General features: G+C 43.2%; 1 gene segment (V, D, J or C); it reads left to right on the forward strand.

Annotated features, from left to right (window-relative positions):
* The first annotated feature begins 1107 nt into the window (after window positions 1-1107).
* The window catches only part of LOC118094647 (T-cell receptor alpha chain constant-like), a 28736-nt gene continuing 16261 nt past the window's right edge, over window positions 1108-13582 (forward strand). Inside the window, 1 exon segment of the C gene segment in view lies at window positions 1108-1156. Coding sequence covers window positions 1138-1156 — 19 coding nt within the window.

The following is a 13582-nucleotide window of genomic DNA, read 5'->3' on the forward strand; positions in this document are numbered from 1 at the left end:
TTTATTAAACGGTCAGAGACCAAATCAACTCATACAACTATTCAACAAAGGATAACACAGAAATAAACAGAGGACAATTTCAATACAAATTAGGCCATAACAACACTTTAAAATTAAAGGACATAGATAAAATTAGATATTTGCATTCGCCTGCGTATTGACATTGGAAAGCTCTTGTTTCCTGCGTCTAATAGCAGAGACACAGAATTTGGCAACATTGATCGTAATTTCAGGGACCTTGTCTTCTACCAAGGCTCTCAGACATTGGGATACTGGTTCATTTTTAAGCTTTTGTAAGGCTGGCGTGATAAAGGTCAGGCGTAGATCCTCGTAGAAACTGCGGTGCAGCAATACATGCAAATTTGTTTCCACTTCTGATGAGCCACATGGGCAAACGCGTGACTCATACGGTTTACCCTCATACCTGCCTAGCAACAGGGCGGAGGGCAACACATTAAATCTGGCCAAAGTAAAGGAATGTCTATACTTGGGTATTTGCAGTTTTGCCAGGTAATTTGCGGGTGAGAACCCTCTCCCAAAATCTCTTATTGTGGCATGTTTGTCCATTTTGCCCATATGACACTGCAGCTCCACATCCCTAATACGTTGGAGCACTTGACTCTCTCGTATCCTGCCACAACCAAGATCTGTGGAGAAAATCCCAAGCTTCTTATCTTTTCGAACAGGGAAACTTTCCAGCTAGAATGATAGGTGTCTAACAATGTTAAAGGTGCCAACCCAGCCGGGAAGAAGATAAGTTTTAACCAGTAGTGTATCTTTAAGATCCACAGCCGCGCGTTAACGGGTAGTTGTCCAACTTCTAAGCAGATGGCTATATTAGATACACCGGGGGGGGGGGGGATCCCCAATAGACAGCGGTAGGATTTGGTTCGAAATGCCTCCACCGGCGCGAAATTTTTAAAACTCAGCATTAGATTGTGTTGGAAACAATGGATAACTTTTCATGCTACTACAATGTTCGACTTAGAGGCAGGGCAGGTAGGAAGTGGTGTTGTTCTTTGTGCAAAGTATTCTCCAATATGTGCACTCTCACACATGTTGCATTGCATGAGTTTATGCTAAAGGGGAAATCACTGTGTAAATTTTGGAAACAAGGTGACATTTGGATCTGGGACAATGTTGCTTGTCGTGCCACGTAAGTTTGTTTTGTTTGCTCAAAAGCAGCTACATTCCCCCCCCCCCAAAAAAATCAGTTAATTCCTTCATTTTCTGTTTTGCTTGCATTATTGCTTTAAAAAGCAATATTTTTCCAGTAGTGCCTTTATGCTTTTCCATAAAAATATAAATAAATGATCCATGTGCAGCAGAGCTGAAATAAACATTGAAGAAAATTCACTAGTGATGATTTAGATGGCCACAGACCTTTTCTCAATCATTTTATTATTGTTTGGGCTTGTGAACATTTCACCCATGGGGGAGTTAAGTAAAAGGCAGCTATGCCTTGGATTCTGTAAGTTGATATGGCATATTGTCATCCTACAAGGCTTCCACACATTTTAGATTACAAAGTAGTTCTCTGTGTGGGATTTCAAAAATAGAAAGTGAAAATGATTTCAAATTCTGTGGCCCCACTAAAACGCGGTTAATGGTTTGAATCTGGTCACGTAGTGAAGAACTTCCTGTCTTGTTTACTGAGAACAGAAGAGGTAAACCAACCAGTCCAGGAAGATTATTATTTTTAATTTAAAAATAATGAGTTGCCTACAGCTGTGCAAGAAACATTATGGAGTTGTTGTTTTGTAATGGAGGAGAAGGCTATCATGTTGGCTATGTGCCACCTTCAATATCAGAGGAAGTATGCCTCTGAATATTAGTTACTGGGTTCATAAGTCAGAAAGTGCTCTGCTCCTGTTTGTGATTGAGCACTTGTTAGGGGAGAAATTAAATTTTCTTTATATTTTAATGCTAAACTACATAATTCACACTTATTGAATTTTCATAAGGCTTTTTTAAAAAATCATGAATTGATGCAGACATGTAAAGAGGTGAAGTTAAGACTGGAAAAATTAGAAACTAGGAGAAACCGAAATTGACATGGCATGGTTGGCGTTTCACCCGCTATGCACCTCTGTCGCTCCTCCCACTTTTGCTTTGGTCCCACGCACTTTATGCCTCTGGCCTCACTCACCATTGGCCTGGAAAGTTGCCCATCAGGGAATGTGGTCCTCAGGCTGAAAACATGGATAGCTGATATACAGGGGAATGTTTCTGAGAGAGGAAGTAGTCCCCGAGGGTCCTGCTGGGTTTTTGTAATGGCCTGTATGACTGTGAATAGTGGAGGCTCCAATTACAAAATCACTTTCGGAAAAGGCACGAGATTGGTTGTGGAGCCAAGTAAGTCATTTTCAATCTATGAGAAACATGAGTGTGTATTTTATATGTGCTCAGTATGCCCTCCAGCCAGCAGAAATATCATTTCAAAAGATGCATTCTGGATCAGACTGAAAGTTCTATCTAATCCAGGGTTGGAGGACCTGTGGCTGTCAAGATATCGTTGGACTCCAGCTCCCATCATCCCCAACCAGATGGCTAATGGCCTGGGTGATGGGAGCTTTAGTTTGACAACATCTAAACAGCTGCCGGCCCCCCACTCCTGCAAAATGAGACCTCCAAGGATGATAGAGAGCTCCCTGCTTCCACCTGCAAAGGTGCTTTCCCCAGCATGCTCCTTCTGTATCTGCTTCTCCCATGGAAATTGAGTGTTTCAGGCATGGGACATGCTAAATGCTCACTTGCCGCTTCTGGGGAAATTAGAGAAAGACCATAGCTCAGTTGTAGAGTATTTGCTTTGCATGCAGAAGGTCCCAGGGTCAATCCCCAGCATCTCTGGGAAGGATTGGACACCTTCTGTGCCTGAAAGCCTGGAGAGCCATTGTCAATCAGGTGTTGTACTATATCTTCCATCCCCCTTCATCGTTGGTCATCCTGGCTGGGACTACTGGAAACTGGAGTCCAGTAATGTTTGTAGAGACACATTCCGCATCTCTAGTGTGGGTAATTCTGAGCGAGATGGACCAATACTGGAATAGGTGGCTCCTGCGTTTCTAAGAGTGTGGGCAATGTGTTCTATAGTCTCTCTGTTGTCTAATAGACACCAGAGCAGTAGATATCAAGGATCTTTTATTTGTGATCTGCTCCCTATCACATCCCACCAGAAATGCTGGTGGTGTGGTGTCTTTCCACTACAGCAAGTGTGAGGAATCTTTGAACCTCCATAGGTTGCTGAACTACAGCTCCCATCTTCTCTGGCCATTGGCCATGCTTGGTGGGGCTGACAGAAGTTGTAGTTTGGCAGTATTTGGTGGGCCAAAGATTCCACAGTCAGCCTCCTGGTAGATCTTTTTTGTGACAAAACGTGCTGCTTTGGTTTCCAGCAAAGGCAAAACACACCTGCTGGGTTTTTGCTATGGCTAATCTTACTGTGTGAATACTGGGAACTTCAAGTTGGTTTTCGGGGAAGGAACAAGATTAGTGGTGGAGCCAAGTAAGTAATGTAAGCTACTTTCTAGAAGTAGATTATACAGGTAGCCTTGCTGGAGCCATTAAGGTTGCAGTTCTAACCATATTTACTGGAAGGTACATCCCACTGAATTCAATGGGACTTACTTCTGAGTCGTCATGTTTGGGATTGTGCTGTTGGCCAAATATTTTGTTTCTGCCTCGCACAGCTTACAGAAATTACTTGAAGGTTCCCTTGTCGTTTGCCCCTAGACCACATATGCCTCCTTAGATTCAAACTTCACATAATGTTCTCCTTGTATGTTGTCCAGAGGGAAAATTACTTGATTTTGGAATTGTGACCCTACCTGATTTACAATTTTCAAAACAATATGTGAACCAAAACACAGCTTTCATTCATAATTGAAAATTCTCTGAATTCTCCACACAGGTCATTCTGATTTATTTTTTTAAAGAGTTTTATTTCTAAAGAGCTGTCAGCTTTTCCAGATGCTTCTCTGCCTGTACCTTCAATAGACGTTAGAGTCTGGGGAACATTAGCAGTCAATGTTTATGTCCATACCAGGAAAAGCAGGTGTGGGAAATCTGTGCCACCCTAGACAATGTTGACAACAGTTCCTATCATCCCCAACCATTGGCTATGCTGGCTGGGCTTGATGGGAATTGTAGTCCCCAAAAAGGACGTGGAGGGCACAGGTTTGCCATCCCTGTCTTATGTTATCACCTTCAGCTCTTGGTTTTGTGCGCTCCTTGAGCCTGGGCAGTTTTTGTCAAAGCAGGAAACATTGTGGGGATGGCAGTGGCAGCAGGAAGGTAACCTTTGGAAAGGGGACTAAACTGGTGGTGACACCAAGTAAGTTTTAGCCTTTAATTCATTTCATTTTGTGACTGTGGGCGATCGGGATCCCCTTCCCTAACCGAAGACAACCAATTAAACTTGGTCTGGTGTACAATGCAGGGCTAGTCCATAGAGCAGCTCCCTCCAAACTTGAACTCTGCAGGCGCTTTGGACTACAACTCCCATCAACCTCAGCCAGCGCAGCCAATCATCAGGGATGATGGGAGTCATAGTCTAGATTATTATTTTTAATTTTTTTAAAAAAAATGAGTTGCCTACAGCTGTGCAGGAAACATTGTGGAGCTGTTGTTTTGTAATGGAGGAGAAGGCTATCATGTTGGCTATGTGCCACCTTCAATATCAGAGGAAGTATGCCTCTGAATATTAGCTACTGGGTTCATAAGTCAGAAAGTGCTTTGGAACTGTTTGTGATTGAGCACTGTGAGACCAGGATGCGGGACTAGACGGGCTGTTGACCTAATGCAACAGGACTCTTCATATATTCTCCACCACAGCCATCAAATCTAACTAAAATGCAATCTACTTTTTTAAGATAATCTCTACCCAATTCCCAACAGTTCTACTTGCTTTAAGGCCACAATGACAGCTTAGCAGCATTCATCCCACCTCTGCTACAATCCCAGACAGAATACATGAATGCCATGTGGTTGCAGAAGTGTAAAGAAATGTGACTTTAGATTTACGGTAGGAACAGTTGCATAATTTCAGTCATGGGGACTAGAGGCTTACTTTTTTAAAAAAGAAAGAAAGCTGAGATGGGAACCCCTAAAATGGGGAGGACTTTATTGTCAAGGCAGGAAGCACTGTGGGTCTAGCAGTGGCTACACTAAGCTCACCTTTGGAAGTGGAACGAAGCTGGTTGTGACACCAAGTAGGTTTTAGCCTTTAATTCATTTCATTTTGTGACTGTGAGCGATCGGGATCCCCTTCCCTAACCAAACACAGCCAATTAAACTTGGTCTGATACGTACAATGCAGGGCTAGTCCATAGAGCAGCTTCCTCCAAACTTGAACTCTGAAGGCGCTTTGGACTACAACTCCCATCAACCTCAGCCAATCATCAGGGATGATGGGAGTCATAGTCTACTACCATCTGGGAGACACCAGGTACCCCATGATCGCTGCCCTATATTATTCCTTAGCACAGGCACCCCCAAACTTCGGCCCTCCAGATGTTTTGGACTACAATTCCCATCATCCCTGACCACTGGTCCTGTTAGCTAGGGATCATGGGAGTTGTAGGCCAAAACATCTGGAGGGCTGCAGTTTGGGGATGCCTGCCTTAGCACTTTCTCCTCTTAAGTCTCCCTGGGTCACTTTTTGTCAAGGCAGGAAACACTGTGGCTATATCAGTGGATCCTGGAAAGTAGCTTTCGGAAGTGGAACCCGACTGGTGGCGACACCAAGTACGTTTCAGCTCTTAATCCCTTTTGTTTTGGATGGGTGGCGATTGGGAATACTATTCCCCACACAAATGCCGCATGCAAAACTTTGACTTATAGAATCATATGCAAGTTGAACTCAGAAATGCAGCGTCAATCCCTAGAGCAGCAGTCTCTAACCATGTGTCCTCCAGGGGTCGTTGGACTGCAAGTCACATCAGACCCAGACACTAAGGGTCAAGGATGATGGGAGTTGTAGTCCAACATCATCTGCAGAGCCACAGGTCTCCCCACCCCTTGTTCTAGAGGTTTTTGAGTGACATTGAATCACTGTGCGTATCCAATCCAAACAAGGTGGTTTTTGGTAAAGGGACTGTCCTGAAAGTGAATCCCAGTAAGTATCATGGTTCATATTATTTGTTCATGATATTATGGTGATGGTGAGAGTTACTAACAGTTAAGGGCAGCTGCAGATGAATAATCACAGTGATGGCTGGGGGAAGGAAAGCCTTTTCTGTCTACTGCCCTGCATAGCTGTCAAATTCTCCCTTTTTTAAGGGAGATTCCCTTATGCTGAATAGGCTTCCTCGCGAGAAAAGGGAAAACTTGATAGCTATGCTTCCCTGTCCTGCCATTTTGAAAATACTAGACTTTAACCTTGACCATGAGAATGTAAGAATTGTTTTATTGCAGGGTGGGGAGGCTGTGACCCTGCAGATGTTTCCGGGCTACAGTTCCATAGCTGCCAAGTTTTCCCTTTTCTCGTGAGGAAGCCTATTCAGCATAAGGGAAAATCCCTTTAAAAAGGGGATAACTTGGCAGCTATGTACAGTTCCCACCCTAATTGACCATGCAATAGCCCAAGCAGTGTTAATCCATAGATCCATAGATTTCCTAAGCTTGTGCCCTTGCACCAGGTGTTGTCAAATTACAACTCCCATGAGACCTAGCTGCCATGCCCAAGGGTCAAGGGTGATGGGAGTTGTAGTCCAACACCATCTGGAAAGACATAGGCTCCCTTTCCCTCTTCTAGAGGTTTTTGAGAGACTTTGAATCACTGTGGGAATACAGTGGAAACAATGTGATCTTTGGCAAAGGGACTAAACTGAAGGTGAATCCCAGTAAGTATCATGTTGTTGTTTAGTCATTTAGTCGTGTCCGACTCTTTGTGACCCCGTGGACCAGAGCACACCAGGCACTCCTGTCTTCCACTGCCTCCCGCAGTTTGGTCAAACTCATGTTGGTAGCTTCGAGAACACTGTCCAACCATCTCATCCTCTGTCATCCCCTTCTCCTTGTATCCTCAATCTTTCCCAGCATCAGGGTCTTTTCCAATGAGTCTTCTCTTCTCATGAGGTGGCCAAAGTATTGGAGCCTCAGCTTCACGATCTGTCCTTCTAGTGAGCACTCAGGGCTGATTTCCTTCAGAATGGATAGGTTTGATCTTCTTGCAGTCATAGTTCATTTTATTTGTGGATGATTCCGTGTGTGGAACATCTGTGTCTATAAGTTAAGGGTATCTGCAGATGACCCAGTGATCCCCATGCTGTTGTTTTAGCAACAAATCTTGTTGAGGAAAGGAAATCCTGTTCAGCCTAACACACTACTGTGTCATCTTGAATATGCTAGTATTTATTAACACTTACCCTGGCTATGAGAATGTCAGAATTGTTTTATTGCAAGGGTGAGGAGCCCGTGTCCCTCCAGAGATTGCTGGACTCCCATCATCTCTTACCATTGGTTATGCTGTCTGAGGCTTATGGGAGTTGGAATCCAACCACATTTTTTGTGGGGCACAGGACTTAATTCTGAATTGAGGGGGCTTAGGTCCCAAGGGGAAGCGGATAGAAGAGTAAATCTCATATAGAGGAATTCCACCATTCCTTTCTTGAAAAGAAGCAAGGAAAGCTCTCTCCCTAGAACCCAGACTGGGAGTTGAACTGCATAGGATCAAAGGAAGGTTTAGAGGAGCACAACCAGTTGGGTCACACTGGGCACTGCAGGGGATGCAACAACTATTATTTAGAATGTCAGGAAATATCTGCAGGACACCAGATACCCTTCTTGTCCTAGACCAGGGGGGGCCAACTCCCAAGAGACTGCGATCTACTCACAGAGTTAAAAACTGGTAGTGGTCTACCCCCTTTTTTGGAGTTCAGGTCAAAGTTGTTGAGTTTTTTTCAGGGAGGAGGTAAAATGTTGAGCTTTTTTTAGGGGAGCCACAGATGTTCAGCTTCTTTGGGGGGGACCCAATGATCTACTAGTGATCTACCACAGACATCCAGTGATCTACTGGTAGATCACGATCTACCTGTTGGACATGCCTGTCCTAGACTATCTCCACCCTCTGTGGGCTTCTTCTGCCTGGGTATTTTTTGTCAAGAAAGGAAACACTGTGGGTCTTCCAGTAGTAACTGGAAAGTAACCTTTGGTAGTGGGACAAGACTGATTGTGACACCAAGTAAGTTTCCATCTTTAATTCCTTCCATTTTGCATGTGTAATGAACCAGATTACCTCCATCCTTCCCCGAACAAAGGCAGCCCCCCTTACCACAAACCTAGTCTTCAGGTTGGGCTTAGGGGGGCAACCAGGAACATAGTGCTAGTCCCTAGAGCAGCTCCCTCCAACCTTGACCTCCCCAGGTGCTTATGACTACAACTCCCATCAGCCTCAGCTAACCCAGTTGTAGCCCCAATATAATTTGGAGGACACCAGCTGCCTCATATTGCCTGCCCTATAATATCTATTAGCACGTTCAACTCTTAATTTTGTGTGTTTCTTGTGAGTGAGCCATATTTGTCAATGGAGGAAACACTCTGTGTGTTCAGTGGGTCCTTCAAAGTAATCTTTGTAAATGGGACTAGACTGGCGGTGACACCAAGTTAGTTATAGTTCTTAATCTCTTAAATTCTGGGTGTATGGCAGTTTGGGTTACACCTCTTCATCCAAGTGCAACACCAAAACCTAGTCTTACATTGCCATAAATAGGTTGAGATTAGGGGGAAGACCAGAAATACTGTGTTGGTTCACACAACAGCTATGCCTAACTAACCTTGTGTGCTCCAGGGGTTCCTGGACTACAACTCCCATTAGCCCCAGTCACCATGTCCCATGGTCATGGGTGATGGGAGTTGTAGTCCAACACCATCTGGAAAGACACGTTCCCTGTCCCTCTTCTAGAGGTTTTTGTGAGGCATTGAATCACTGTGGGAATGTAGCTGGAAATAAGGTGATATTTGGAAAAGGAACTATCCTGAAGGTGAATCCCAGTAAGTGTTAAGGCTCACTTAAGTTGTGTTTGATGTCAAATCCAGGTGGGGGGAGATGTGTGTGACCAACAGTCACCATGAAAATGCAAGAATGGTTTTATTTGGCTCTGGAACAGAATCACATAGCATCGGTATCTGACAATCAGAAAATGTTGTAAGTCCATCCCTATACCAGAGATGGGGAACTTGTGGTTCTTCAAATGATGTTGGATTACAGCTCACATCAGCCCCTGTCAGCATGGCTAATCCAGGGGTGATGAAGGTTGCAGTCCAGCAATATCTAGAGGACACCAGGTTCTCCTCCCTGTCCTACGCTACCCTTTCTCATGTCCAGCTCTTTGCTCTGTGTGCTCTTTGTGGATGGACATTTTTTGTCAAGGCAGGAAACACTGTGGGTCTTCCACTGGTTATGGAAAAGTAACCTTTGGAAGTGGAACAAGACTGGTTGTGACACCAAGTAAGTTTCAAGCCTTAATTCCTTCCATGTGCGACTAGGGTTGCCAGACTCAATAGAGGACAGGACTTTTGTGCCTTTAATTGCCCTGCTCTCTTTTGAGTCTGGAAACCTTAAAGAGAAACCAGCAGACCCTTTGTTTAATTTCCAAGCAAAGGGTCTGCTGGTTTCTCTTTAAGGTTTCCAGACTCAAAAGCGAGCAGGGCAATTAAAGGCACAGAAGTCCTGTCCTCTATTGAGTCTGGCAACCCTATGTGTGACAGATCAGTATACCTTCCCCCTTCTCCAAACAAATGCAACCTCCAAAACTTGGTCCGGGTTGAGTGGAGCAACCAGGAACACAATATTAGTATGTGGAGCATCTTTGTCGAACCTTGAATCCTCCAGTTGCTTTGGACCATGACTCCCATCCGCATCATCCAGCAGGATGATAGAAGATGTGGTCCAATCTAGGAGATACCACGTTCACCATCCCTGCCCTATACTATCCCTGAGCACATTCAACTCTGTACACTCCTTGTGCCTGGGCAATTTTTATCAAGGCAGGAAGCACTGTGCGCCTACTGCTGGTAACTGGAAAGTAATATTTGGCAGTGGGACTAGGCTAATTGTGACACCAGGTAAATTTAAACCCTCATTTATTTTCATTTTGTGAGTGTGACAGATCAGAATACCCCCCTCTTCCTCATCCAAATGCAACCCTCTAAATTTGAAATTGTGTTACCCTGTGTATTTTTCACCGTGAACACCTCCCTCATTCTCTTAGAATGACAATGGTACCCACTTGAGAGCTGCTGGAACTTTTGGCGAGTTCTAGCTGGGAAAAAGCCCTGGTCAAGTTGAGCTTCACAGAGCAACCAAGAAGGCAGTCTTTAACAGCTTTCTCTAACCTTTTTTTTGCCCTCTGGGGGATTTTGTAGTCCAACAGCTCAACCCAGCATGGCCAATGGTCAGGGATGATGGGAGTTGCAGCTGAAAACATTGTGAATTCCCTCAAACCGTTAACATACCATTGGAGTCCCATGCCGACTCTCTTCCCTTCGAAACACACCTATATTTACATAGTTCCAGCACCACAGATAATGTAGGCATTGGCTACCAGCCAGCATTTAAGCAACCATCCTGTTGCCTGCAGATAGCCAACATTTTGCCCTCAAAATGTTGCAGGGCTCCAGGTAGTCAATGTAGACACTGACTCCCATCAGCACCAGCCAGCTGACTCTGTTATTTAGGTTGGGGTGGGGAAACTGCTAATCTTGCTGGACTTTGTTTGCTATCATCCTGGCCATTGGACACGCCAGCTGAAGCAGGTGGGAGTTGGGAATCCAACACCATTTGGAGGGCTGTGGGTTTCTCACCCCTGCTCAGACCTTGAAAGAGATGTGCTTTGCTCAGTGGTGGACGTTGGGGTTTCAAATATCTCTGCTATGCTTCAAATTGGTTGATGTAAGTAAGAATAAAAGTCCATTCAATTAAACCTTTGACTTGTAGCTGCTGGGATGGACAGGGTAGGATAGATTAGTCTAACTAAGCCTTACCTATCTCTTACATTCTGTCCTCCTCCTCCCCTTTTTTATTACCCCAAAGATATTTTTACACACACACACACAACCCACTCCGTTGCACCATAATGCATGTCAATGAACTCTCAGACAGCCACCATTTTGTAGAGATGTGTCTCACAGTGCTGAAAATGTTGGTTGGAAAAAGATATTTGGAAGTGGGACCAAGCTTGTGATTATTCCTGGTGAGTCGACATTGCTGTTTACAGTGGCATTTAAAGAAACTGGATTTGGGTGTTTTTATGGGATTCTTTTTCATGATTTGTTCCGTATTGAGATTTTCTGATTATGCCAATACATTGTCCCTACTCTGTTTATCTTTGTGGGATAATTCTTTATTCTTGATACAACCTAATTGAGAACATTTCTTCTTCTTCTTAAAAAAACAAAAACAAAAAACTGGTTTGAAGTCACATTTAATTTCAATTTATGATTATGCTATCCAATGGTAGAGTAGACCCATTGAAATAAATGGATTTCCTCTATGGCTAAGATATTACACTGTGTGCTTGTATTTACCACTTTATTAGGTGTCTTGCCCTCCAGATATTCCTGAACTTCTGCTCCCATAACACCCAGCAAGCATGGCCAATGGCCGGGGATGATGGGAGTTGTAGTTTAGCAGCAGCTGGAGGGACAAAGGTTCCTCACCTCAGACCACAGGACAAAGAGTTTAACCGCTATTTTGTAAAGGTGCATCTCACAGTGCTTACAACTGCTAGTGGGAAACCCACATTTGGAAGTGGGACCAGACTAGTAGTACTTCCTGGTAAGCAGAGACTTTTTACATTTTCTCATGTTAATTTCCTCATAGTAATCATGGCACACCATTATTTACCCCAGTGGATGTGTTATTTGCCTCAACAGCATGACATAGTCCAATCTACCGATTGGATGGAGGCATCTAATATCCATGAGTCATGAGCCAATGTCAACCATACTCTACGATCACAGCCATGGACTTGTGTAACGTAACTACATTAATTTCAGTAGGTCTAGTCTGAGTATGACCCAAAGTTTGTTTGACGTAACTTCCAAATAGATATCTGAGCGCCTTGAAAAGGAAAAGCCGATGGGCAACCGGCTGTATATATGTTGTTATATCTCTGGTGCAAAGGACCAGGAAAATGCCTGGGGCCCATAAGAAGGGCGCCATTTTGTAAAGGTACATATCACAGTGCTAACACTGCTGGTGGATTTGGTAAACTTGCATTTGGAAGTGGGACCAAACTAGTAATACTCCCTGGTAAGATGACACTTCTTCGTTTTCACATATTGTCATGTTTAAGGTATTCATGGTAGATCATTATCTGCCTTGGTATGTTGCTTCCATATATTGCATGACACTATCATGAGCATTCTTTACAAATTGGATGGAAGCACCTACTGTCAGTGATATCCAATGTTAGTCATACTTAGAACACACCACCGGAAATCAATGGACTTTTGTAATTGAATTGCATCGATTTCAATGAGTCTACTCTGAGTATTGTTCACTTGACTATCACCCAATGTAAATTGGCATTAACTTCCAGAGAAGGTATACAACTGCATTAAAAGAAACAACACCTTTGAGATAAAAAGAACTGGGCTTTGGGATGGATAATCGACAGTATATCTGTCTGTTATATCATATCTCTGACTGCTAGGTGCCAGTTCTGTGTCTGTGGGATTGTTATTTTAAAATAGCAACCTACTGAGGGAAGACTGAGAGGAGATATGATATAAATAACTTTCCCTACATGCTCAGAAATTGTTTTTTCAAACGTACCATAAGAACAGTGGCTACTAAAAATGATTTAAATTCCATGTATTCATCCACATGCGCTCCATTATATTTTAAACTTAGAGAGGCCCACGAACATACGTATTTTAATGAATTGACTTTTGTACAACTCCAGAAAGTTTTTACAGAGTTATGATTAAAGACAATAAACTCTGCTATTAGAACGTGTTTGTATTAGAGGATGCCCTGAATTAGAGGACCTTACGCATTATATGTTACGTTGTCCTTTATACAGTGATGCGAGAGAATGGTTTTTGACACCTATAATGACAAGGTCCCCTCGTCAGAATCCTTCTGATATGATTCTTTATCTCCTTGCAGACACAGATAAATATGTGACCTGGCGTGTAGCACTTTTTGCAACTGCCGCCAGTAAAATTAGAAAAAAATATATTGCTGAGGTAGCTAGTAACTGTAAAGGAGATGAATTTATCTGACCCCATCCATACCAAGATGCATTTCTCTCACCAAAGTTGTACACAATTATCAATTGTATTGTTTAATATTTCTTTTAATACATCAGTGGCCATGTGATTATTTTAGTTTATAAATTTTATTATTTAATATTTCAATTGGTATATTAAAGTGTTTCCATAGCTTTGTGCTGATTAGGTCATGTTTTGGTAATGTAAATGTTCTAAGTTTTGTACCAAATTTGTATATATTTTACTGAATGACATTGTATACATTGCAGCAGCCTTAGACCAAAAGCAATAAACTTGATACCGATACCGATATGATAGCCATCTTCAAATATCTGAAGGGCTGTCACATGGAGGATGGAGAAAG

The sequence above is a fragment of the Zootoca vivipara genome, chromosome 12 (genome assembly GCF_965207765.1).
Source record: "Zootoca vivipara chromosome 12, rZooViv2.hap1.1, whole genome shotgun sequence".
Taxonomy (NCBI): domain Eukaryota; kingdom Metazoa; phylum Chordata; class Lepidosauria; order Squamata; family Lacertidae; genus Zootoca; species Zootoca vivipara.